The 25,105-nt window shown below is 32.1% G+C and overlaps 7 protein-coding genes across 9 annotated transcripts in view; 3 read left to right on the top strand and 4 right to left on the bottom strand.

The window, feature by feature from the left end:
- Positions 1-708: 708 nt before the first annotated feature.
- On the bottom strand, positions 709-6,727 carry Nbr (exonuclease mut-7 homolog). 2 transcript variants are annotated; one of them, XM_076906212.1, is made up of 14 exons: positions 6,287-6,726; positions 6,072-6,212; positions 5,617-5,801; positions 5,302-5,540; positions 5,059-5,240; positions 4,806-4,991; positions 4,440-4,637; positions 4,210-4,359; positions 3,806-4,084; positions 3,584-3,732; positions 3,375-3,504; positions 3,058-3,332; positions 1,907-2,097; positions 709-1,113 (listed from the first exon to the last, which is right to left on the bottom strand). In XM_076906212.1, exons 1-14 carry the CDS (start codon positions 6,432-6,434, stop codon positions 783-785), a joined length of 2,784 nt encoding a protein of 927 aa, XP_076762327.1. In that variant the 5' UTR covers positions 6,435-6,726; the 3' UTR covers positions 709-782. The 2 variants fall into 2 exon arrangements, with proteins under 2 accessions (XP_076762327.1, XP_076762319.1); XM_076906204.1 differs by having other exon boundaries at positions 3,058-3,504; positions 6,287-6,727.
- Positions 3,775-25,105, bottom strand: part of LOC143430478 (uncharacterized) — a 64,277-nt gene continuing 42,946 nt past the window's right edge. The window contains exon 5 of the mRNA XM_076906788.1: positions 3,775-3,801. The gene's annotated coding sequence lies outside the window, so the exon portion shown is untranslated. The remainder of the gene's footprint in view (positions 3,802-25,105) is intronic.
- Positions 7,487-12,205, top strand: Swt1 (Swt1 RNA endoribonuclease). 2 transcript variants are annotated; one of them, XM_076909472.1, is made up of 12 exons: positions 7,491-7,802; positions 8,063-8,642; positions 9,203-9,418; positions 9,491-9,732; positions 9,926-10,162; positions 10,232-10,462; positions 10,529-10,774; positions 10,926-11,118; positions 11,207-11,322; positions 11,408-11,565; positions 11,656-11,796; positions 11,878-12,205. In XM_076909472.1, the coding sequence occupies exons 1-12, from the start codon at positions 7,671-7,673 to the stop codon at positions 12,119-12,121; spliced, it is 2,736 nt and encodes a 911-aa protein (XP_076765587.1). In that variant the 5' UTR covers positions 7,491-7,670; the 3' UTR covers positions 12,122-12,205. The 2 variants fall into 2 exon arrangements, with proteins under 2 accessions (XP_076765588.1, XP_076765587.1); XM_076909473.1 differs by lacking the exon at positions 11,878-12,205 and having other exon boundaries at positions 7,487-7,802; positions 11,634-11,753.
- Positions 12,290-17,542, bottom strand: Phyhd1 (Phytanoyl-CoA dioxygenase domain containing 1). The gene is made up of 5 exons (XM_076909474.1): positions 17,356-17,542; positions 13,649-13,792; positions 13,446-13,559; positions 13,213-13,363; positions 12,290-12,908 (listed from the first exon to the last, which is right to left on the bottom strand). Exons 1-5 carry the CDS (start codon positions 17,374-17,376, stop codon positions 12,490-12,492), a joined length of 849 nt encoding a protein of 282 aa, XP_076765589.1. The 5' UTR covers positions 17,377-17,542; the 3' UTR covers positions 12,290-12,489.
- On the top strand, positions 19,255-21,257 carry Syx7 (syntaxin 7). Its single transcript, XM_076900198.1, has 5 exons — positions 19,255-19,500; positions 19,565-19,634; positions 19,710-19,884; positions 19,966-20,178; positions 20,257-21,257. The coding sequence occupies exons 1-5, from the start codon at positions 19,392-19,394 to the stop codon at positions 20,503-20,505; spliced, it is 816 nt and encodes a 271-aa protein (XP_076756313.1). The 5' UTR covers positions 19,255-19,391; the 3' UTR covers positions 20,506-21,257.
- LOC143432209 (uncharacterized protein CG1161) lies at positions 21,529-22,917 on the top strand. Its single transcript, XM_076908975.1, has 5 exons — positions 21,529-21,713; positions 21,792-21,907; positions 22,011-22,125; positions 22,187-22,327; positions 22,467-22,917. Exons 1-5 carry the CDS (start codon positions 21,654-21,656, stop codon positions 22,614-22,616), a joined length of 582 nt encoding a protein of 193 aa, XP_076765090.1. The 5' UTR covers positions 21,529-21,653; the 3' UTR covers positions 22,617-22,917.
- LOC143424203 (ADP/ATP translocase 1-like) lies at positions 23,218-24,656 on the bottom strand. The gene is made up of 4 exons (XM_076896160.1): positions 24,640-24,656; positions 24,044-24,544; positions 23,545-23,776; positions 23,218-23,481 (listed from the first exon to the last, which is right to left on the bottom strand). Exons 1-4 carry the CDS (start codon positions 24,654-24,656, stop codon positions 23,224-23,226), a joined length of 1,008 nt encoding a protein of 335 aa, XP_076752275.1. The 3' UTR covers positions 23,218-23,223.

Raw genomic sequence — 25,105 nt, 5'->3', positions numbered from 1 at the left:
ATTTTTTCATAATTAATGCAAATAGTTATGAAGTATTATATTTGATATATAATATTAACTTAGATATTTCATCAAAGTTTATATTCATTTACAAAAATATTTGGACACCAATATAGTTTCTACTCTGTTACATGTTCCATACTTTAAGTAAATATATAAACATTCTCGTTACCCATTCTTCATAAATTAAAAATAATTAAACATTATGTGTCTAAATCAAGTTTGCAAACATTATTCATATACTTTCATAAGAATTGGAAATATATATTAGGTATCCAAATATTTTTGTAATATAAAAATTAGTTATTCCTTTGTTTCCTAATCAACGTTTAAACAATAATATGTATTAAATAAAACTAATTTTTCACTTTCATTAGATAGAAACTACACTGTAACATAGCATAATACTTTCTTTGTTCTTTACACAATTACTTAAAATACGTAGTATAACAATCAAATGCATATGAGTGTTCAGATATTTTTGTAATTGACTATATATAAAGTTCATTCCCTCTTTTTGAGAAGTTCTAGAAATTAATATGAGTAACAGTTGATAACAATAAAAATGAAAAAAGACAACGCTCTAATTACACAAATTTTGAAAGATATTAAAAAACTTCTTAAAACAGATTTAGTGGTTTAAACGTAATAAATCTATATCATATAGGAACGGTTTTCACTGACTCAAAGTTCAATAAATAAAGACACTTTTGATTTGTGCTTTTATAGTCTTTGAGTACTGACTCTGACACTATATATCACATTTTAAAAATAATTGGAGCTCACACGGGAACAATAAGGTCTTTTATAACATCATTTAGTGTACGTTCTAAATGTGATCCACTCCAATAAATCTTACCACATAGTTCACAGACATAAAAAAGTTGTACATTCCTTAGGACAATTATTGGTACCTTCTCAATGTGTATTCTTGTTCCATATTTCGTTGTACACATTTGAATGTTCACAGAATTCGTACTTAGTAGCCATGTACGATCTTCACGTTGCATATTGTTCTGTACAAAGTCATTTTGTCGCAAACCTTTCGTTTCATCTATGTTACAGCCGTTTAAAACAACACGATAGTTACTCTGACGTGTTAGTCTAACATAACTGAAAGAACCGATATAAGCTTATTAGTGATTTGTTTTGTCTTATATTTAACACTAAACGTACCAATTCTTATTACATCTAATTATTCAATTTTGCCTCTTCTGTTTTTCTCGTAGTTTATTTCTTATCGAGAAACATTCTTTACCTACCTTACGTACCATGAGGTGTCATTTGACCTCTACGAAACTTATGTATTTTTCTGCAGTTTTTCAACTGAAACCTTAGTTCTACACTCACATATGCTTCTCAAGTTAACATTTCATTTCTCTGAATCCGATATGTTTGTTTGGTTTCGACGTGAGCACTTGGACAACCCGATATCGGGTCCACATAACATAATCCATAAACAGAAGAAAGTCTTATCGAGGATTCCCAAGCAACACTCCCTCCCATTAGCGAAATAGAAATAGAATCGTACATTGAAAGTCAGAGAGTAAAGATTAAAGCCTACAAGAAATTAAGTTCGACAAGGAGCAAACAATTTCTGTTACATTCAATTGATCTTGTGTTTTACTGCAACCTTGAATATGTCCACACAGTCAGTGAGACAGTATTGAAAAGAATTTGAGAAATAAGTGAAGTGAGTTCAGGCGGGGAAAATGCTATATTTGAAGATGAGCAAAGTGACTAGAAATTATGTTGCAAATTATTTTCAGGAATTTTTTCCTAAAAATTAACATTTATTTCATAAGGGGTCAAATGACCCCTCACGGTAAGAATAGGTAGGTGTAAAGTATCTGTACGTTTAGTGTTAAAGCACATAGTTTTAAGAAAAAGAAAATTCTCAATAAACCTTGTAATAAGCTTGTCCATTAATAACTTTGGAACTTTCGCAAATTCATTGCTATTACAAACTTGGCATCGACTAAATATGTCTCTTTCCGTAATCACAATTCTAAAATATGTTAATACTTCTCGTAACTGTGCTTCAGGAGTGTCAGCCATCACTAAATAACACTCTTCAGCAGGTATATATTTTACAAACTGTATAACATAATTAAAATGATTAATAACTGCCAATATTATTTTGCCAAATTAAGGCAAGACTTTCTTGTATTCTATGTTAGTTAGCTAAAAGTTCTAGAGCAGATACAGGAAAAACTTTGATCTACTAATCTTGTCACTTCAATGAAATCCCCACATATATCATACCTCATAAGATTTATGGGTAAAGATTGCCTGTGCCTGTTCTAAAGCATTTTCTAAAAACAATGTTTAAGAATAAAATATACAAAATGTTAACAAAGTAACGCAGGCTTTAAGTTATTAAACATATAGATATAAAAGTAACCTGACATAAAACTAAATAAACGCGTTTTTTTTAAAAGTGTTTCTTAAAAATGTTTCAAGCTAGTTGATATGATTTCTCTGAAACTAGTAAGTCGATTTTATTGGTACAACAATGTATAGTGACTAAATATTCAATCATCACTTGCTTCAGATGTCATAAATATAATATTTATTTATGAAATGCTTAAATTTTTTTTTATAACGAATGGTAACTGAAATCATATCCAGTTTTAACGTTGCAAAAATATTCGAACATTCAACAAAAATTATCATTATATATTAACGTTAAAAATTTAATACTTGGTCAAATGTTATCATTAACATCAAGCTGAGAACAAAGCTGAAGTGAAACAATCCTGTAATTTTGTATTTACAACTTCTAATGATCATTTCCTTAATGAGTCTAAAACCGTTGTCTAAAGTTGGATGTGATTTCAGTTACCATATATTATTAATAAACGTGCAACAGTTATATAAATAAATACTATATTTATAATATCTAAAACAAGTGTTTTAATTCTTCAAAAAACAGAAACTTATCATTATGTATAAAACAAAAATTATAGCAATAATTTTATATATGAGGAAAATTGCAAAAACTGTTTATTTTTTAAATATTTTCAAGCAAATAATCTTCTAAAGTCATAAACTTACTTTTAAATATCCTTTGTTACGTGTTAAAAGTACCCTATTTTCAAGCATTGCGATTTTTGCAGACTGTTCTCCACCCTGATCGAGTGCTAGATGAATACAATTACATCCACACAGTCGTAGTTTACTTGCCAATCCACCTAACGTGAAATCGCAAACTACACGCCATTTATTCATAGGCACGTATTTATGTTTCATTATTTGTTGACGCTGTTCTTGATCATTACTTTTATAATTTGCATGTTCTACACGTTTTGTTGTGTTTACACACCTATTCTGTTGACTTAAACGAATGGGCCTCACTGGAACTGTCGGTTGTGTTAGTTTGTTAAAAGAATGTTTATTTTGGAACCTTGGCTTCCAAACATTTCTAAATTTTTCGGATACAGGATTTCTTTGAAAATTTTGTTGTCCACCATTATTCTCACCCTCAAATTTAATTACGTATGGCTGTATTAGGTATAATACATACATAAAGAAGGTAAACAAAGTAATAAATAAATTATTCACTACGTATATAAAAGCCTGCCTTTTTTTGTGGCTTCCTTATGTTCTTTTTTGGCGATTGTTGTCGAATATGTTGTACCTCCATGCAAACATCAAAGAATGGTATATCCAAATGTTGACACTGATTTTCTAAAGTTTCATATATTTCCAACAAACAATATGCATCCAATGCTGTGATAAAACAATATATTATTATTACACTTGATCATGTAAACGTATATATTATAAAAAAAAATTACCCTACCAGCATAGATAATTTGGCTCTCTCTCAGTGGTCTCTGTTCCCAGTTAGAGAATTGATCAGATTTATTTAATTTTTGTCCAAGACAAAGTTCTACGAGCTTACTCAAACTATTTTTGGCGAAATGCTCATTACTTTCATGTGGAAATACAAATTTATAATCATCTACTAATTTTCTCCACAAATGAACTATATCTATATATCCTTCTCCGCATGTTTTTACTTTCGATAATGCAGATAGACTACTACGTAAAACTGTCATATCTTGAGCTATACCAAATCCTGTATTGCACATTTATGAAAATAGATATAGTAATCACACTTTATTTTGTGTCAATTTTTATTATTTAAAAGTATTTTGAATTATGTAAATTCAACAGGTAATTTAATTAAATTAAGACATTTACCGAGTTTTAAAATACTTTTGTTCTCAAATAGAGTTGAGACTAATTCAACCCATAAATCATCCAATTGATTTCCTATTGTAGTTACATCTATGATATATACGTTAGTTTTAGTAGCTATTTGTATTAAAGCTAGTTCTGTTTGTTTTGTACCTAAGAAACAGAATTAATTGGATAATTAGTTTTTATTAGAATCTAACAAAAAGTGTTAAATTATTAATTTGAAATATTACCAAAACAAGGTTTCCATTCTGAATCAATACCAACAATAGAGACATCTTTCAACCCAGTATCAAGAAATTCTTCGAAACTATGAGAATTATTTACCACTTTAATACATTGTCTCGATAACTTTAACTCGTGATAATTCATGAATTCTTCATTTTCTTCCCAATCATTCATCTTGCTAGTGGAAGCCCCTTTATTTATACCTATAATAAAATTTATGAGTCAACACGTAATTCAAACAGTGACATTAAAGACAATTACAATATTAAAAACATTGATTATATGCTCCAATTTATCTAATACATCTGAGTATTTTTTCACATATTGGATGGATATATAAAATATTTGTGTAAAATACACATAATTATCACCTTCAAGTCGTTCTTCTTCATATGTAACAGCCCATGGCCATTGGTCTTTAGGAATATCAAATTTCCTAGCCCAGTATAGAGCTTCAGTCGCATCTTTGGCATTAACTAACATTCTTATCATATCGAGTTGCAGTGTTTTATCATTTCCTACTGCTTCTTCTACCATTTCCCTCCAACTGGCTGCACCTTGATTAAAAAATCAAAGTTTTATACATACCAATTGCAACTTAAATCATTTAAGAAATAAACATACTTAAACTACAATCCACATAACGCTTATGTATGAGGAAGTGTAAAGCACCTTCGCACCGTATTTTATTTAAATTGGGACAACATTCTGGTGGAATATTATATAATTTTACAAAACGTGCTATTAATTTTTTCAGAGGTTTTGTTTGCATTGTATGAATCTTTATCTCTGGTATTTTATTTTTTCTACAATGCATCAAGATTATTATTTTGTTTAAAATATTATTGATAAACTTTTAAAACTTACTGAATTATATTGTTCAGCACTTGCTGAATGTTATTGTTAGGTCCAATTAAATTATCCAAGTACAAGACTATGGACTTCTGCAATTCGGGATATCCAGCTAAAAAATCTTCTACGCATAAGTATTTATTTTGCAAAATTAGTGGCAACAACAAACATTCTGGATCTGAAAAGTGTTCTTGTAACTGCAACATAATTGTGTAATGTGCCGCTTCTTTATATTTCTTTTTATCAATTGTTTGCTGTAAACATATAAACTATATTCTAGAATAATGAAAAACATTACTAAGAACTGAAATTGCTATCAAACAATTATACCTTTATTACATCAATAAATTCTTCTTTATGTTCTATTAATTCATACGTAGTTGTAACCATCTTAATAAATTCCATGTTATTCTGTTTAATAATTAATCGAAATGTTGCCAACTTTAAATCTAGAGCTAAGAACTCTTTATAAGTGTCTTTTCTTGGCTCCAACCATTTCATGAATTCTTCAATCACTGTAATCCATGAACATACACATATTAATTAATATTACATTAATATTACCTGCACTGTTAATATGCATTCACAAGAAATTCTTATACAGAAAAGATTGTAGAATGCTCATAGTATAAAAAAATATGTAAAGTATTTGAAGTAAAGCGCACTTTATAATATCTATAGAATAAAAGAAATTTTCATCAAAATATTGTTTCTTTGTAAAAATATTAACTCGCACAAAAATCTACAGTCTCTTAATATCATATCAACTTTATAAAAAATAAAACCTGTCTTTGCCAAGGACGAATTTGATTTTATATGTTTGAAATCTGACGTGTTTACTAATATTCGTAATGTGCTTAAATATGGATTTGGTGCACTATCGAAATAATCCGTCAATGTTTTGCAAACTCCATCGCACTTTTTCCCTGGAAAAACATGTGACACATGGATTAATAACAGAGAATTACTGTCTCACAATTACAATATAAATTGTACATACACGAGGACCATATATGTTCCAACGAATTTAGCCATTCTTTCGTGGCATCGTCTATACTCGTAAAGAAAGTTAACTCCTCGTCATTATTCTCAGAAAATTGAACTGTCGATAAATCATCAACGAGTTCGTTTTCGACGTCGTCTGACATTGTTTGCGCTGGTATATACTAACAGCGAGAGTGCGAGTTTTATAAAACGTATGGTAAATATATTGTATTGCACGCTATTTCTACAAACTGATGCTTGAAAAAAATAATTTAATCCCTATAATTTTATGATTCCACTAAGCCCAACCAAAACATACATACTTCACATAAACAACGACTTATATTTTGCAATCACGGACTTGAAACAAGTGCTGTCCACGGGTGGAGCCCCTTACGCGGTTCTATTCCCCTCCACGAGTCTTCGTTGGAGGAAAAACTTAAAAACAAATAAACATACCTATTTCTCTTTTTTCTATATCTCATTCATTTCAGAAAGGAAAAGAGAAACACAGCAAATGCAAGGAAATGTACCTGAAAGATTCACATACTGCTACTTGTAACCTTGCTTAAACACACCCGCAGTGTTGGCTTAGATTACAATTCAAGAAAAAGAAACTTATTTAGTGAATCCGTTTATTATGTAAAAGGGGGAAAGACGAATTTTCGAGGTTTTCACGGTCATGTAAGCCAAAACAAGAACACTGAATTTCCCTACAAAATTAAGTGTCTCGTCCAAAATTATACAGTACGATTCATTCATAATCAGAAGTACATCTCGTACTTAGAAGTACAGATTAATTAATAACTAACCACAGTCAATCGTCGCATTGAATCCAATAGACCTTTTACCAAAGATACTTATATGACCTTAGTACAGGACAGAAGATATGCTTTTCAGAAAATTATTTTGTTTATCCCGATAATATAATTTGAAACACGGATCATATTAAGGAAATGAAACAAGGAGACATGCTTTTGTTCCATGCTGAATTCTGTATTTATGACAATAATTAAGAGAGGACAAAAGGACAGTAAACCGTGTGATAAGTAATATGTTTTTTTCGCACGCGCAGTTATGTTTCGAGTCTTAGTTTAAACGGAATTACACTATCGTTTCTCTTTACAAATATTTCTCGTAAAATCTAAAAAAGATTTTACCGACAATAGGGTAAAAAAGAAATCGCGTGGATAATTCGAAATGTTGAATCGAAAGTTCTTCTTTTTCGAACACGTGGTAGATTTTATATTTTGTTTATGATCAGTCGCTGCTTTATTGTGTCATCAAACAGGGAGAGTGCGAGAGTGTAATGATAATACGCAGTACGGAATTTCTGTTACATGAAGTTGGATTGATTATCCTTGAAATTCAAGTCTCACTGTTCATCGACTATTTTAAACATGATGAAATGCACACTGCCAGAAAATTGGATTGCAGTAAACTCGAAAACACATCCAAACAGAATATATTACTTTAATGTAAAAACAAAGCAATCTTCCTGGAACGAACCGTCAGCAAATGAGATGGAACAAGTACAGTAATATTTTTGATTTTTATTTCTTTATCAGTATTCATGACTAAGAAATCAACATCGATTCATTAATAATTTTGAAGCTTCACATATTCTAACCTACAAATATTTATAAACTGTACTTAATTATTTCATTTTCTATATATTTGATGCATTAGTAGCATTTTTAAGTAATTTAGTCATAACTGACTATCTTGCTGTTTACATATAATAATGCGTATATTAAAAACAGAATAGTTCTAAACATTATAAGTTCCGTAGGTTCAAATGAGATCAAACGAGATTCCGCAAAAGCGTCGGAGATTATCACAAAAACGCAAAATTGGTCAAATTGAACCTACCACACCTGAATCTGACATGTCTAGTAAAGATATTTCGACAAGGAAGAAATTAGTTGCCAAAATGCCCATTAAGAAGCCACAAGAGAAAGATAACGAGGAAAGGGAAACACCACAGATGAAAGCTATTCGCGAAAAAATGTTGAAGAAGAAGGAAAAAAGTAATCTCAAAACTCGAACTTCAAAATCGCTTAAGGATACCTCGAAATCACTAGTTTCAAAACCTGAAAAAACCAGTCCATCTGTACAGAAACATGACATCAATTCAAATATCAAAACTACTTGCACACCACAGATGCAAGTACTTATAGGAAAGATTTCGAAAAATAGTTCTAAAATGGATAAGGCAAACGAAGAGAAAGACAATACGAAATATGATCGAAGGGAATCGATTAAAAAACGATTAAGAAATCAAGCTACAGATAATCAAATGAATGCTTCTGGAGTTTCACTTACTTTAGGTAATAAAAGTGCAAGAGAAGAAGACAGTAGTCTGAAAATTGGTTAGTATATTGTAAATACCAGTTATGTTGTATTATCTTTGAATATGTTTTGTACATGTAGGAATTATGTTAACTACATTACTACTATAAGCTACATTAACACAAAGGGACTACTTAGTTTTGTATAAAAATTAATTAATGTTACTAAATTGCAGGATAAAATATTTGCGTACAAGGTTTTGTTACAGCGACAAACGACTGAAAATCTGTTGAAACAAGCATTGTTTTTGATGTTTGAAGAATGAAAAATTCTTATTTGCACTCCATAAAGTACATTTCATCAGAAATATAAGTGATTAAAACAAACATCAATCCAAACAGAATTGTATAAAATAAAGTTTGTTGTATGACTGTAAGAAACAAATCGTAACATTGCTTGTGTTTGCAAACATTTACAAACACAACTGATTTAGAGAGAAATTCATTATAATTGCAGATAATGCTCTCGCTTATATTTGACGGATTCTCGAAGCCGTTTTTCTCGGAAAATGAAAACATATGTGCAAAAACTTAATTTCAAAAATACAAAAGAAATTAATATTAATTATTTTACATTACAGCAACAGTGGAACACAAAAATGTAGTAAGTAAAAGAAAAGGTGAAGAACGTGAATTAAGTGAAGCTACGCCAATAAAACGAAATCGAAGGTCTTTAAAAAAAAATTTAGGAAAAGAACGCATGAAAAGATTGAGAGAAAGCTTGACTGTACAATATGGTGATAGTGCCGAAGATAATACCTTTAAACTAGCAAATACTGGCTTAGTAAACTCATTTGGTAAATATAATATTTTTTCAATATTACAATTTAAAAACTAATTTTAGCATTTTATTTTTTGCATAATTATAGGAGAAAAGTTACCAACTTACTATAGAAATGCAGAAGTTCGATTGACACGTTTGAAAGACAAAGTTATACACGATAAATCTTGTGTTAATAAAAGTTTACGTACTGATGACCATGTGGAAGTTGCAAATTCATCTAAAAAATCACTACCAGCGATGGATAGTTTATTAAATTGGTCTAATAATGATTCATTGGATGAAGAAATGGATTGGGAACCATTGGAAGATGAAAAAATTACGTTTGAGGTAACGTTGAATTCACCCGTAAATTTTGATTTAAATTGTGTAATTAAATGGTTATTATTATTAGTTCGTATATACTTATGTACTTATGGGAAATCTAAATGTACATACATCTTTTTATTTCTTTAGTGGGAAGTTAGAATACTCTAAATGTTCTGAAATTAGAAATTAAAAGTTCTATTTATACTTTATTTAGGTTCAAGCAGTCAGGACACAGCTTTGTACAGGAAACAATAAAAATACAACGTACAATATACCTAGTAATACCTTAAACAATCCTTTGATACCACAACAACAAGCAAAAAAGCACTTGTACATTGTTGTTGATACAAACGTATTTTTGTCAAATATTGATACTGTTGAATTAGCTAAGGAAACTATTTTCAAAACTTATGGTCATCCATTGATTGTGATACCATGGACTGTTATACGTGTAAGTAATTGATTATTACTCTCTTTCAACCTACTAAAAATCTTTAGGTTTGTACAACTTCTATTACAGGAACTTGATTATATTAAAGACGATTACGGTAAAACAAAGCCAACAATATTATGCGTAAAAGCGAGAAAAGCTATAAATTATATTAACAAATTGTTCTCTTCAAAACATCCTCACATAATAACTCAAACACCGGAAGATGTTGCAAAAAATAAAGAGAAATTTGCTATTGACTGTCCAGATGATGAAATTCTACAGACTTGTCTGGAAATTCGAAACTCTGGAAAATTTGTAGTAAGTTTTTTAATTCAAATCGTGTTTCAAATTTTCATTCTTAATCTTACCTCATTTATAATTCAGGTTTTATTATCATATGATGTAAACCTTTGTAACAAAGCAATGATTTACGATATTGTGACACTTGGAAGAAATGATCCCTTTGAAAAAATTGACTATCTTAATGCTAGTAGTTATTTAAACGAATCCCAATCTGGCAGCGGAAACAGAGAAAGTTTGAATTCTACGTCGATTTTAAGCGAAGAACAAACTTTATCAGATGAAATATATGAGGATATAAAGAGCATTGTAAGAGACTTTCTAGCAGTGGTATGTATAGACAAAATTTAATACACTATAATTGAATAATATAAAGAATAGAAGTATGAGCGTAAAAGGTCCAGTGGGTATCGACAGATTGCAAGTAGATTTCGTGAACAAAATGCGTATATTCGAATCATAAAAAAAAATTTGTTCACAGATAGTTAGCAAAGAAATGCATGCACTATATGGAGAAATTTGGGAAAAACATGTTTTTATAAAACCACCTTGGACAACTATAGCTGTATTACAGTGTGCTATAAAACATTGGATAGCTGCTGTAAGTGAGTCATTCCACAGAAAAGCAGAAGTTATTTTGAAAGATTTATTACAGATATTTAAAAGTTCATCTGGTAATTTCGTTAGTTTTATTTCAATAACAAAACGGTTGATATTATTTAGGAATTTCTATTACTAGTGCATTACAAATTTTGTTTATAGGCCAGAAAACTTTGAAGGAAAATAGTTTTATCTTGGACAAGTGTAAGATTTTGGTTCAGATGATTGATACAAGTAAACATCGAGATTTGATGTTACGAGTTCCTAAAAAAATTGATGTAATTAATTACAACTTTCTTCCATACTACCGGCCTCTTAAAATATTTAAAAGTAATTCATATTCATGATGGTATCGTCTTCTAGGAATTAAAAGAAAAATGTCAGGAGTTCGAGCTGCAAATAAGCGAACGAAAGTTATGTGAGGCAATTGGAGTTGAAAATAATATTGAGGATCACGAACGCAGGGCACAAAGAGCTTTTCAGTATTTCGAAACGGCATATGTTTATGCCCGTGACATGTGGTAAGATCTAATAATTTAATTATTTTACAGTTACTATAATTAATAGTACAAGTTTACCATCAGTATAGTTTTGTTCATAATGGTGTATAGTGGCCTGGCAGCTGAAGTAGCAGGAATACCTTGCAGTTTCCATTATAACCTTCCAGATCCACTTCCAACCATAGATCATATAAAACAACTAGCACCAGATCTTGCATTAAACGTAAAGAAATTATTATGCAATTTAAGCGCGTAAGTTATTAAATTATATAATTATGTAAAAATTATTTTTTACATCCTATGCACATTTTACACGCACATGATTTATTACAGTTTAATGGAGCAGGTTAAAAATTCTTGTCCTGACCATCAAACACTAATAAATTTACATTCGACATTGATTACGTTTCTTCCCGAAACTGCGCCAGCAGCGATGAAACTTACCTATGATGATTTAACGCCCCTTGACATATATTGTTGCGTAAAAGGAAAAGAAGATGTGTTAAATAGAGGTCTGCGTCAGTTACAAGAACTTAATACTCATTTCTGCAGATTAGCAACCAACAGATATGCGTAAACGTATATTTATTAACTAACTAAAATAATTTAATTTCTTGTATTTAAGTGTACTTTCATTTTTCTTTAAAAAGTGTATAGACAAGTTTCAGTTCTCTCAGTAACACTTTAATCACCGCAAATTATATAGTATAACTGTTATAGAATTCAGAACAGTGAATGGTATGTCTTTTTAAATAAAGTATAAGTACTTTAAACATTTTATTAACAGTTTCATATAATACAAGAAGTAATTGTTGTACAACGTGAAAAATAAAAATGCACAGCCAGAATAGCAATCGGTTAAGTTGTGTTCCCTGGCAATCTTTGACGAAACGACAAACAATGTTTAACAATGTTTCAGCGTATGAACATCATCTTTACATAAATTCAATTTCTATATAACTTTGGAAATCCACCGGGAGGTGGTTGCAGCCAGTTATCCTTCGAGTAAGAAGTGTGCTGCGTTTCGATCACGTGAAACGTGTAAGCGTGCCTCGATTTGTCGCTTTTGTTCGGATATGAGAAATGCACTACTTGTCCGTGAATGAGGATGCAGGTCCCTTTGCTAACAGGTACCGGTCGAAAATTACTGAGCTGATAACAAGGTGCAACGCTGTCGTAGATCAACAGCTCATTCGAATCTGGATCCTTGTTCCTCACGTAACGTCGGTGTACACCGCTTTGATGAGAACCTGGCGCGATCCATAGGCAACCATTTTCTTGTGTAGTATTTTCTAAAGCTATCCAGAAACCAACTAGCTTCATTGGATCGGTGTATAAATACGTAGCGTCTTGATGCATTATCACTGAAACAGTGTTTGTTTATATTTTATTGATAATATATAATATATTACTTCCAGTAATGGTAATGTGACTATAGCGTGAGACCTTTCGATACAAAAGTTTATACTATCATTTATTTATTTATTATATTTCAATATTTTCCAAACAAAATATAATATTTGTATTAGGTAATTAAATTAAAATTGCTAGTTCTTATACTTTTTTCGAACTTATAATAGTAAATAGTTTTTGATGTGTGAACATATTTTAACATGGTTGAAGATTAAATACAGTTTAAAGATAATTATAGAAAAATAATTGACTTACCTTCCGATCCGATTCCCGGGTTTTTATATATGTACATTGATTGACAGACAGCTGGTTCTTCGTAATCCAATTGGAAAGCAGTTTCCTTAACTCTTTCGTCAAAAGTGTATTTTTTAAACGTTGGATGAAGCCAGTGGAGAGCATGACCCACCTAAAATTTAACAAAAAAAGCAATAATTATTGTAATCTGTATTAAACCGATCTTGTGTATGTGTATTCCTTTTTTTTTTTACCTTATTTAAGGATATTCGAGGATGAACTTTTAATTTTCCATCTTCCTCTAGAGCTTCGGATTCGAAGAACACGCTGATTTTGTTAGCGCTGTCCAGAAAATATTTATCCTTATTCTGATATAATGAACAAATTCCAAATTTAATTAATCGCCCTATCAGAGATATTTAATAAATGAAACATGTTGTTTATTTCATGTATATACCTGTTGCGATTCTACCGAGTTGAAAACTTTTCTCTCGCTTTCCGGTGGCAAGTTATTCGTGAACTCTTCACCGCAAGATTTGAGCTCGTCGATCTCCTCTGGTTGGAAGAAGTCCTCCAGAACAACAAAGCCATTCTTCTCAAACTATCGACATAAACATTTTTTATCAGTTTTAATTTGGTCGTATCAGGGATGGTAATTTTCGATACAGATTATTTAAAAATTCTAACTTCAATCAAGAAAACTGTTCTTATTTTATTTGATTTTAGTATTTATTTTTTATTAAAGCGATTAATGTGATGCACTCGACGCTAAACGCAATCAATGTAAAATTATTTATTTTTATATATAAATACATTTTAGTATAAAAATATAAGATTGCCTATACGTTGCGTCAAATTGATGCATCAAAGTAAAAATATACTCTGATTAAGTTCGTTCACAAAAATAGACGCAGGATGGTCCGATTGTTAGACAGAACGTGATTCCGCATACTAAAACGAGTACACGTAACGAAAACATTTTTCTTCTCATATAAAAAATTTTCAATCCGTTTAACGAGTCAATTATATATATTTTAAATTACTTGCTCTCTTCACTTCTAAATAACGTACAGGTATATAAACTCCAATTTATCGATTTAAAGATTTGTAAAGACATTTAAAGATTTATAAAAAAAGAAACCAGGCAATTTAATACTTAACCGGTCGCTGGTTAAATAAAAGAATTTTCGTTGACGACTATTTCGTAAGCTTCCAGTTGAAGGAAGTGAACTATGAATTCTATTGTTAATAATTTTTCTAAACATTTGAACGACGTAACGAAACGTAACGAGGAATTGAACGAATTACGGTTTCCGCAGTTCGTTCACCTTGGAGAATTTCCGTTTTTCCTTTCCCTCTGTTACGCACCGAATTATTCCGTGAAATTTGCTGGCCCGTCGCAAAAATATTCCCTCGATATCATCCCGGAGGATGAATCAGGTGAATGAGCGTGAATCGTCTGGCTGAGAATAGAAAGGCCTGGATGCGTGGGCGTTCATTCTTCTTCGTGAATGGGCACCGTGGAGCCTTTCGTGTTTCACGGATTCACGATACCAGGTTTCACGTGCCCGATAAACGTCAAAACTAACGGTCAGACCTCAGAAACTGACTGCTCTTTGCCGATAAATTGTTTCCGGACTTTCCCTCTGTCGACGATTCTATTCGACGATGGTCACGCTTCAACCCTTTCATCTCGCCTTTAAGGAACAGCCGATATACTCGGTTCCGTTTCCTTTCGTCGTTCGGTCGCGAGTAATACAAGTTCAACGATTATTTAAACAATCGTTACAATCCTATCCCTTTTGAGAGATGGATATTCCGTCTGCAACAATTCTCAGTTCTTCCATGTGTTTTTTCTGGATTCTAAAAGCAGTTTAATTGATTTGCTTTAACAATGCGCGATATGTAAAATGTTTTAACAAGAAAGATATATGTTATTATTAAATAAAAATAGAGGATGGTAAATTAGAAGTAGCTCGAGTTAAAATCAGAATTTGTATTACTCATATAATATGTTGTATGCCAATATGTTGAAACATGGAATGTGTTGCATGCCATTCTTGGAATAACTCCAGATAGAAAATTAAGAGGAAATTGAGTAAGATGATTTTTTGCCCTTCTACTTTACACCTAAATAAAATGACAATAAATCGTTGAGAACGATGAAGATGTCAAATTTGACTCTACTGACTCACGATCGATGCTTTAGTCGATTGTTTTACGATCAAATATATGCTGATAGAAGTGAGTTGCGAAACCTATAGATTATGGAATCATAGATCAATACGCGGAGCACTCTCTGACGATAAGTTATCACTTTTAGCGAACCTCCACTCTTAGTAATCTACTCTTGCCTAAAAATATATAGCTTGCCCTAGTCTGATGCTATTGCCGATCGTCTCCCAGAACGTCGAATCTTTTTTTTCCTTTTTATGTCGTTTGATCGTTGAAACTCAAACCTCTGCTACAAAAAAAGGAAAAAACAAAAAATAGTTTCAATCATCTTTTGGAATTAATTTCTTGAAAAAGAACATTTTTAGTGTATGTTTACGTAGAGAAAAGGAAAAACTAGAGAAAAAGGGAAGGAATTCTTAACGACAAGACGTATGTAGAGCAGAGAGTACACGCATTGGAAATATTTAACTTTGTAGAAAGCGCGTGCCGCGACTTTAATCGGCGTTCGTCGTTTCGTCGCAATTAGATATGTGTTACATCTTTGAGTCGAACATTGTTTTCGTACGTGCGATATTACCAGAAAACTTTTCGTTTCCCCTCACACGAGTATTGCGATGCCCAGTATAATGAACAGTCTGATGAAAAGTGAAACGTTTCATTTAGTAAAAAAGATATTTGCATATATAGTTACTAATTTATTTGATAGTAATCAACATCGACCCAATCAATAGCTTATTAGCGAGATTAGTTTTATCCTTTTCCTTCATTAAGGACCGGGGGATTTCCTTGCTCGAAGGTAGCGTGGGAGTATCAACAGCTACGTAGATAATGTGTCGGCCTCCCTTGGCCATCTAATCGTCACCTTAACCGGAATCTAAAAATGGATCGCCGGATCGCAGGGTCGAAAAATGGCCGTGAGAACATCGTCATCTGTTTCCTTACAAACGTCTCAGTCGGTCATTCTAAATTGTACAAGTTTATTTAGAACACTGTAACCAAACGAGCGATTCTATAATTTTATGTACATATAATTCCATTATATGTATAATACATCCGTCATCAAACAATCGATAGCGATTAACGGTCTTATTAATCGGATATCCAATCCAATTGTAACACGATCGTTCGAAGTATTACAAGTATTTAAATATTAATGAGGCGTTAAGGCGAGCAGTTAGTCAATTAGCAACAGTTTGTTTGACGGATAACCCGATTCTACGTATGCTAATAATTTCATCGATATTCAAATGAATAAGATACATCGTGAGAAACCTCTTTTTGGAGTAGCCAATGCCTTAACATTTTACATTTAATTATTACATTTGATATATTATGACCCATTGCTAACCCCTTCGAGACGATAGGTCGGGTTCGATTATGTCAGTGTTGCACGATGACGATACCGGGGCATTGGTCTCTCGATTCTGATTTGGTCGCCTCGAGCACAGAGGCAGAATCACTTTTGGCGAGCCCGTATATAGCTGCTAGTGAATCCGGTCACTGGATCGTTCAACGCGGCAATCGTAACCTTTGATCGTGCAATTGATTGCGTCGAAGTCGCATGTGTCGATCGTTTCAACGCGATGCTACTCGTAAACAATCCAACGAATATTTCAATGCTAATGGTAGTGGTTGGCATGGTAGTGGCCAATTGATCCAAACAAGATTTAATCATTTACGATGAGTACGGTTCTTAATTTTAAAAATAACGAGCAAGTTAGTTCCTATCGATGCGTTCAAGAATCGAGTTTCAAGGTGCAACATCAAACGCAAAACGTAATCGCTTTAACACATTTCAAATAAGGAAAGAAGACTCACCGAGGAGACTATAGATGGATTCTAAAACAATAATTGTCACGACAAAAATAGCTGTCAGAATAGCATGTTCGAAACGGTGCTAGCTTTCACGTGGTCGGCATCTGCGGCCGCGACGTTGGACCTTGACTTTTGCTCGAGATAAGGTAACGGTGTCGTAAGCGGTTAACTCACCTGTGACCGGATGTCCTTCATCCTATTATGTCCGTCACAGCCGGTTTCGGAGTGGTTGGTTGTATCTGTTGTACACGGCTGAGCGAGTTCGTACACCCGCGTACCTCCGCGACTGATGCCAATGCTCCTGCCGAATGACTACTAAGCGCGCCTCGGTGGCTGATCTGACGACGCGACACTCGAATCAACTCGATTAACGCGGCGCGATATAACTCGACTCAGCATTGAATCGAACGTGGATGAGTCGAATTCAAAAGCGTTCGCGCCATTTCTCGCGCTCCCTCAACTCGCACGCGCCGCATACGAATTTTCATCATAGTTGAGTCATCGTGAATCACTCGAGTATTTATGACCAGAGTCCAGCTTCTGCAAACAAAATGCTGCATTGGCATTAATTCTTAAAGAAATTAACAGTCGTGTATAATAACTTTTTCTTGTTTAGTGACTTTCTGTCAAAGTATTTAGAATAATTCAAGGATTTATTAATTAATAAATATCTGTAACTATATGCATGGTAATAGTCTACTGTACTGTGACTTTGAGTTTTTTCTTTTTTTGACTTAAAATTTTTAAAAATTTTAATAACGTTTAGGTTGCAAAATGTATTGTTAGAATACATTTTTTAATTACTATCGAATCTCTAGGAAAAGCGTTGAAACTGATCGCACATCGTTACCGACAGCGAAGTGAACTCGGTCGACTAGTGGCGCCATCTCTGTACAAACTGTGGAAATTAATCGAGCATTAGTTTTCGATCCTCTTTAGAGAGATGGCGCCACTAGTCGACCGAGTTCACTTCGCTGTCGGTAACGATGTACGACCAGTTTGAGCACTTTTCACAGAGATGGCGCCACCAGTCTAAAAGTCGTTTACATCGCTGTCGGTAATTGTTTAGCGTTCCCATTATAAATAAATAGGTATACAATTATTTAATACGGATAAAAGCAAACTGTTTGTCACTAGTGTCAATGTATTTCATTATATCTTTAAATAACGCTTTTATCTTTTTTTTTATTGCCTCTTTTATATATCCACATAAAACAAAAATACGCATACACAGCGATATATTAAAGTATAAAATACATTAATTGTCAAAAATATACTTTTATCATTTTTATATATACGCGCCGTTTATAAAGAAAGTGACATTAGATTAATTTTTAAAATTCCTATTGCTTTACTAATATTTATATTGCGCATTTGTACGTACAGAGACACGTAAGGAAAAACAATACCGATAAGAGCACCAGCGATTACAGATATTTTTAATGATGCGCAAGAAATTAAAAAACATAAGGAGAAAAAAGTTCTCCCAATGTTGCTCGATGTTAAAAAGATCATGTGCATAGCGTGTCCAAGCAGTTCGTTTCTTTACGCGAATTCATAGTTGGAATTATTCGGCGAGCTCCGAGTATAAATGGCAGTAAAGATGGTTTGGTACGCGTAATGGCCTGGTTTCTCGATTGGAAGCGACGTTTATCTATCAGGACCTGGTCCGCGTGCAGAACTACGTGTACGCCACGGCAAAACGGTGACGGCTATATTCATTCAGACTTGTCTTAAGCCTTATCGATTTGCACGAAGTATTAGAGCTTCGCGTAATAAACTTGGTTTATTTCGACGAGCAACGTCAATCGTCACGTATACAATAACCGCGGTGGGAATCTCCAATTCGTCGACAATAATTGGATGAATCATCTTGCAAAGTAATCATTTTGTTGGTCATTTTTGTTGACAGCAGTGTGGCAAGAGTAGACAACAATTCTTTGCCATCTTTGATGTTCGAACTGTCATCGTGCGATTCTAGTCTCTTGTTTTCGCTATTTCTCGCCCAGCGGAAAGCGAAATATAATCGATTCTGATCTCTTATTTTCACGGGCGGTGTTGTATCTGTAATTTCAGTGTACAAAATTTTTTTATTTCCTGCGACTATCTGAATGTGTTAATCAATGAATGATTAACCTCTGAAAGGGAAGTGTCATATACAGTAAATATTTCAAGTACTTTTAATCCTTGTTTAAATAACACAAGTCAACATGGATATTGGATTTTCATCGTACCACAATGGTGGCCCCACAAGGGAACAGGATTTTGGCAGGTTATCTCAGACTATTGGCACATCAATTTTAAAGATATCCCAAAATGGTAAGCGAACAGATTCTATTTGTACGAAGAGGTTCCGACGCTCATATCGATTCATGTTCGACAGTATCATCCATGCAAAAGATGGTCAATCAATTGGGTAGCTCAACAGATTCTCAAGAGCTACGTAATCAGCTGTAAGTTGTCGTTTAGTATTAGTTGGCTAGATCAGACGTTGATCAGACATTGAGATCACACGATGCGTTTTTCAGACATCAAATACAACATTACACGCAACAGCTGGCAAAAGATACTAGTATACATCTGAGAGATTTAGCTATATTAGCTAACAACTCGGGCTCTACCAGTCCTGGGGAACAAAGGCAACGTAAGATGCAAAGGGAGCGTTTGCAAGATGAATTTACAAGTGCATTAAATTACTTCCAAGTTAGTTTCTAAGTATATTTTATTTACACGATTGCACGTGCATCTGTTTGCATAAATATACATATAATTTGAATTGTTTAGGCAGTGCAAAGGCACGCTGCTTCCAAAGAGAAAGAAATGGTTAGAAAGGCCAAAGCAAATGCAGGCATTACTCCGTTTGGGGAAAAGAAACAGGAGACATTAATAGAATTGCAAGATAGTAAAACTCAAAAGCAGATACAGCTACAACAATTAAAAGAAGAACAAAACTTGAGAATGTTGGAAGAACAAGAAGCTAGTATAAAACAATTGGAGGTAAATTTCTTTGTTCTAACAGTATCTTATCAAATTCTTATATCAATACTACAATGATTTTTGCAATGACCTTTGCAGAATAATATTAGCGATATCAATCAAATCTTCAAAGATCTTGGTGCTATAGTATATGATCAAGGTGAAGTAATAGATTCCATAGAGGCTTCTGTTGAAAGGACAGAAGTATCTGTCAGCGAAGCTACTTCGCACGTTAGACAAGCAAGTATGTATCAAAATAAACTACGCAAGAAAAAATGTATACTTGTTCTTATCGGAGCAGTTGTGCTGTCCATATTAATTGGGATCATCGTTTGGAAGAGCTCTTAAAATGTTTTACGTTTATGAATGATACTCTCGTACGAACGGTATGATATTAAAGACATAGTTGCATTTTAATTGCAAAGTACCATACCTGGTAAATGTATTTTTGTTTTTTTTTTTAAATTTCCTGATTTAATTAAAATCGCTTTATGATTACATGGGAAGCATAGTATTATAAATAGAACAATCCATACAGCCGTAATGGAATAAACTTGCATCGTACTGTATCTTATTAATAACAATCTTATAATTGTGATAATGAATGGTGCGAGATCTATTTTACAAATAAGATGTGCAATGGCAGGTCGAAGGCTGCTCAGTCCATTTGTACGTTTCATTACTCATTAGAGCGCATAAATACACGTATAAACAAGTATAAACAAGTGTGTACATATATGTACTCATAGATCTATTCAAGGTGTATTCGTAATTAATATTCCACGTGGTTTTATGGAGTATATTCGGAGAATATGAAGATTTTAAATGATGCCAGTGTGCATTTTGAAATCTGAATCGTGTGTGAATCGTGTGCGTTAGTATGAATTATGTGCGTTGGTATAATCATTGTATAGTATATAATTAAGTTCTGAACGTCCTATAAAAATTATTTGTAGACGTCATAATAAAAGGATTAACAAGGATACGTGAAACAACAGATTGCACGAATAAAAACTCAATTTAAGCTAATGTATTATATTTAAAAATGTTGATTTATTTTAATCAAAATGTAATAAATCGTATAAAACTAATTATATATACATATAACAGGAAAATGTTTGTTGTATGATTAATATATTTATCTTTAAAAATTATTAAACTATTTTAAAGAAAATTTTCATTTCTTATTTTATTAATTTAATAATAAAGATATGTAACGATAGTTCGTTGTTATTAACTATTTTATAGATACTTAAAATTTCATTTTTCCGCGTATACGTCGGATATACCGACGAAATATCGATTAATACGCCATCTATGTCGACCGTCCTATAATTACGTTTGTGTCGTGTTTGACAGTTTACAGCTGCGTCGTGCAAGGAGGAATCGTATTAATTATTTTATTTCAAAAGAACGTTAATGCCGACAAATTAAATACATCGAAATAGTAAAAAAAAGGTACGAAATACGTATTGGATGAGACGTTTCACAATATAATGTTGAAGTACGTCTTTGTCGTGACCGGAATCATATTAATATGTTTATCAGGATCTGAGGTTAGAATATTAGTTTATGAAATAATTAAATTTAGTTGCTATCATAGACGTGTAATCTGTACGCATAAACGTTTATAGGCGCAATACGATGACAAACGATGTAAATGCATCTGCCCTAGCCTTCTCTCCGTTATAAATACAACGCAATCGTCCGAACGAAAATCATATATTATAAATGTTCCACCTTCTGAATGGTAATTCTAAATTCCTCAATACTTAATTAGCGAACTTAATCCCGTGTAGCATATGTGAAATCAATTCTGTCTCGTGTTACTTTATTTAAATGTTAATCCGCAGCACCTGCGAAAATGTTGTCCTGTCGAAAGTAGGGGATCAGTTGAAAGGCAAAGAAGAAATTTTTTGTTCACGATGTGATTGCAAATATGAAAATCGAAACACCACTATAATCAAAGTAAGTTTTTTATCATTTTATCGTTTGAACAAAAATTTGATTAAGTGATTTCTTTGTTTAGATAGTGGTGATACTTGTTATTTGGATCATTTCTTTGTTAGTTATTTACATGTTATTCTTAATTTGTTTGGATCCATTCTTGAATAAGAGAATCCACAAAGCTTCGACAAATATCGGTTACCATGAACATAATAACGAGGAGGTGTGTATGTTATTTATAAAGTATTTTGTTGAAGTTTTATTAAAATTTTTCAAAACTTTCAAGACTTGAGTACCTAAAGATACGAAATACGAAATTAATATGTATATAATAATTGTTTGAGTTAATCTTGGTTCGGTAGGATGATGCTTCAACAGCTCCTGGATCATTTCATCCTATGGGTGAAAGGGGTAATGTTCTAAATCGCGTTGGTCACCAACAAGATAAATGGAAACGTCAAGTTCGCGAGCAAAGACGTAACATTTACGATCGACATACCATGCTTAATTAAAATGTACAGTTTTCATTTACAGAAATGATAAAATATTACGATTAACAATATAGAGACTGTGACATTTATTTGACGGCATTTATGGTTTTGTATATATTTTCAGATTATTTTATTTCTGAATATGGTGAACTAATTACATGAAATAATCAGAAATAAATAATTGATTTACTCCTAATTGCCGTCACTTTTGGTCACATATATTATGTTAACATTGCACCAGGTACATATATAAATAGTATTTTCTTAATCTTCCAAATCTAATGTATCAAACAATAGAGTATTAAAATATTATTTTTATTGATCAGTGCATAAATATTTTTATGAAACATTTGTTTAAGAATAAACTGAAATATTTTATAGATTGTTATTTGTAAATTATTAGAAAGAGCATAAATGATTTTAATCTATAAAATATTTATTTTCAATTATCCAATAGCATGAGAATTAAAAAAATGATTGGAATTAATTTATTTAATCTATATTTAGCCCAAACGAAACAATTCAACGTCTATAACTAAATTTTGCTTGATTATTTTATTTATTTTAATCATTTAAAATTTTTGTCATTGAAATTGAGCTATTATTTGGGTACTGTAGACGAATCACTTTACTTCATCGCATTCTCAATTGTGTCTTTAATAGTATCGTACAACGTTAAAACTAATGCTCCACCAGTACCTCTAAGAATATTAGAGAGTGAACCTTTAAAAAAGGATCCAATGCCTTCTATTCTCGCTGTTTTAATCCAACAGTCCAATGTGTTTTTATACATGATATCTGCTTTGCGAAGTCCTGATTGCATCATCATACGTCTTCTAACTGTATCGAAAGGGTACGATATGATTCCAGCCATCGTTGTTACTACCTATGAATGATATAGCAAATTGAAAATTGGAAAATAATTTTAAATTAATAAATAACCACTAACTTGTGCAATTAAAAATGTAATATGTAAAGGAGTGTTTTTTGGATCGGGAAGCATTGTTTTTGTAGTATCGTAAAAGCCAAAATATGCGGCTCTGTAAATAATAATGCCCTGAACGCTCACATTGAAGCCACGATATAAACCAAAAAAGCCATCTGTTTTGAAAATTTTTACTATGCAATCACCTAGACCTTTAAATTCTCTTTTGTCTCCCTTTCCAATATCTGCGGCTAATCTAAAAAGTATATGTTATTATTGTATTATTTAATACATTGACAGCGGATATAACATGTGTGTGATAAATTGATAATGAATTTAAGATTTTCTGTATGTACAACAATCTTTCTTTTATTAATTGATGCAATATTTTTCTTTGAAGAAATACTTTTCTGAGTAAAATTTTATATTAAATAGGATTCCACCTGTTAATATGTTTCTTTTTTTATTTAATAATATTCTAATTTAATAACAATTTATGTATTAATACTGAAACAATGAATACCTTGTACGAGCAAAATCAAGTGGATAAACAAATAAAAGAGATGTTGCTCCAGCGGCACCACCGGAAGCTAAATTCCCAGCAAACTGTTTCCAAAATGCATCTTTTGGAATACCTTCCAAAAATATAGCTTTAAATTTGTCTTTAAATGCGAAATTTAACGCTTGAGTGGGAAAATACCGAATTACATTGGCCAGATTCCCTCTCCAAAAACTAAGAAAACCTGTTTCCTTGGGTATACGTACAAATGCATCCATCATGCCTGATATAATATTATAATCCTTGTAAGAATTAGGCAAGATTATGTTTATTCTTATTTGAAGAAGAAAAGAGATAATACCTTTGTACCGATCTTCTGGCCTTATTTGTTTAGAGGTGTGTTGAACTTGGAGCAACAACTTTACTCTTTCTAATGGTGCAACTGCAGTTTTTGATACAGCTGCGGATACCCCACCAGCTAAAAAGTCAATCAAAAAAGATCTGTACGTATCCATATTAGAAATTCTCACGAGACATATGATACATTTTCAAAGATAAATTCTATTGTATAAAGATAAAATTCATTTAAACTATAAACCATGATTTTAATGTAATTTCACAAATTAATTGTCTTCATAAGTTCATTCTACAAATATATAAACTACATCTCTACGCAACATAACAGAAACACAACAGAAGTTTAAATAAGTAAATACATTTGACACAAGTCTCGTTTTACAACGTTTTATTTTTACGACCTCTATTGTTTTCTGTTTTTTTTGTTTCTGATTTGTAATAATTGGGTGAGTAAATTAATACATAACAAATTTTGATTTTAACATTTAATCGCTTTGCGTAAAATTGAATCTTTTTCTCTTTTCATTAATTTAAGGCGTTAAATTGGTCATACAAATTTCGTCGTCTCTCAAAAGCTCTCAAATACGTTTCAAGAATTATAACTATCATTTTTTTTTATTCATACAAAGAGTATCAGATCACAGTAAATTCTAGCTAAAATTAACGCAAAATTTATTAATACATCTTCAAAAGAAGTTAGGAAGTACATGTAATTAAATTATCAAGTAA

This window comes from Xylocopa sonorina, chromosome 1, assembly GCF_050948175.1.
Source record: "Xylocopa sonorina isolate GNS202 chromosome 1, iyXylSono1_principal, whole genome shotgun sequence".
In the NCBI taxonomy this organism is placed as follows: Eukaryota; Metazoa; Arthropoda; class Insecta; order Hymenoptera; family Apidae; genus Xylocopa; species Xylocopa sonorina.
This window is presented reverse-complemented; position numbering and strand designations above follow the sequence as displayed.

Bases quoted from the DNA above. Each gene is read 5' to 3' on its own strand.
- Nbr (XM_076906204.1), bottom strand. From the start codon at position 6,434: ATGTCAGACGACGTCGAAAACGAACTCGTTGATGATTTATCGACAGTT. The intron at 5,802-6,071 runs GTTTTATTTTTT...CATGGATTACAG, and splicing joins TTCGTCCTTGGCAAAGACAG to TGATTGAAGAATTCATGAAA. The intron at 4,360-4,439 runs GTAATATTTCAA...TCTGTTTCTTAG, and splicing joins AGAATGGAAACCTTGTTTTG to GTACAAAACAAACAGAACTA.
- Swt1 (XM_076909472.1), top strand. From the start codon at position 7,671: ATGATGAAATGCACACTGCCAGAAAATTGGATTGCAGTAAACTCGAAA. The intron at 10,463-10,528 runs GTAAGTTTTTTA...TTTATAATTCAG, and splicing joins GAAACTCTGGAAAATTTGTA to GTTTTATTATCATATGATGT. The intron at 11,323-11,407 runs GTAATTAATTAC...ATCGTCTTCTAG, and splicing joins GAGTTCCTAAAAAAATTGAT to GAATTAAAAGAAAAATGTCA.
- Phyhd1 (XM_076909474.1), bottom strand. From the start codon at position 17,376: ATGAAGGACATCCGGTCACAG. The intron at 13,560-13,648 runs GTATATACATGA...TCATTATATCAG, and splicing joins ACTCGGTAGAATCGCAACAG to AATAAGGATAAATATTTTCT. The intron at 12,909-13,212 runs GTAAGTCAATTA...ACACTGTTTCAG, and splicing joins CCCGGGAATCGGATCGGAAG to TGATAATGCATCAAGACGCT.
- Syx7 (XM_076900198.1), top strand. From the start codon at position 19,392: ATGGATATTGGATTTTCATCGTACCACAATGGTGGCCCCACAAGGGAA. The intron at 19,885-19,965 runs GTTAGTTTCTAA...TGAATTGTTTAG, and splicing joins GTGCATTAAATTACTTCCAA to GCAGTGCAAAGGCACGCTGC. The intron at 20,179-20,256 runs GTAAATTTCTTT...TGACCTTTGCAG, and splicing joins CTAGTATAAAACAATTGGAG to AATAATATTAGCGATATCAA.
- LOC143432209 (XM_076908975.1), top strand. From the start codon at position 21,654: ATGTTGAAGTACGTCTTTGTCGTGACCGGAATCATATTAATATGTTTA. The intron at 21,908-22,010 runs GTAATTCTAAAT...GTTAATCCGCAG, and splicing joins AATGTTCCACCTTCTGAATG to CACCTGCGAAAATGTTGTCC. The intron at 22,126-22,186 runs GTAAGTTTTTTA...TTCTTTGTTTAG, and splicing joins GAAACACCACTATAATCAAA to ATAGTGGTGATACTTGTTAT.
- LOC143424203 (XM_076896160.1), bottom strand. The intron at 23,777-24,043 runs GTATTCATTGTT...TATACTTTTTAG, and splicing joins CTTGATTTTGCTCGTACAAG to ATTAGCCGCAGATATTGGAA. The intron at 23,482-23,544 runs GTTAGTGGTTAT...TATCATTCATAG, and splicing joins TTACATTTTTAATTGCACAA to GTAGTAACAACGATGGCTGG.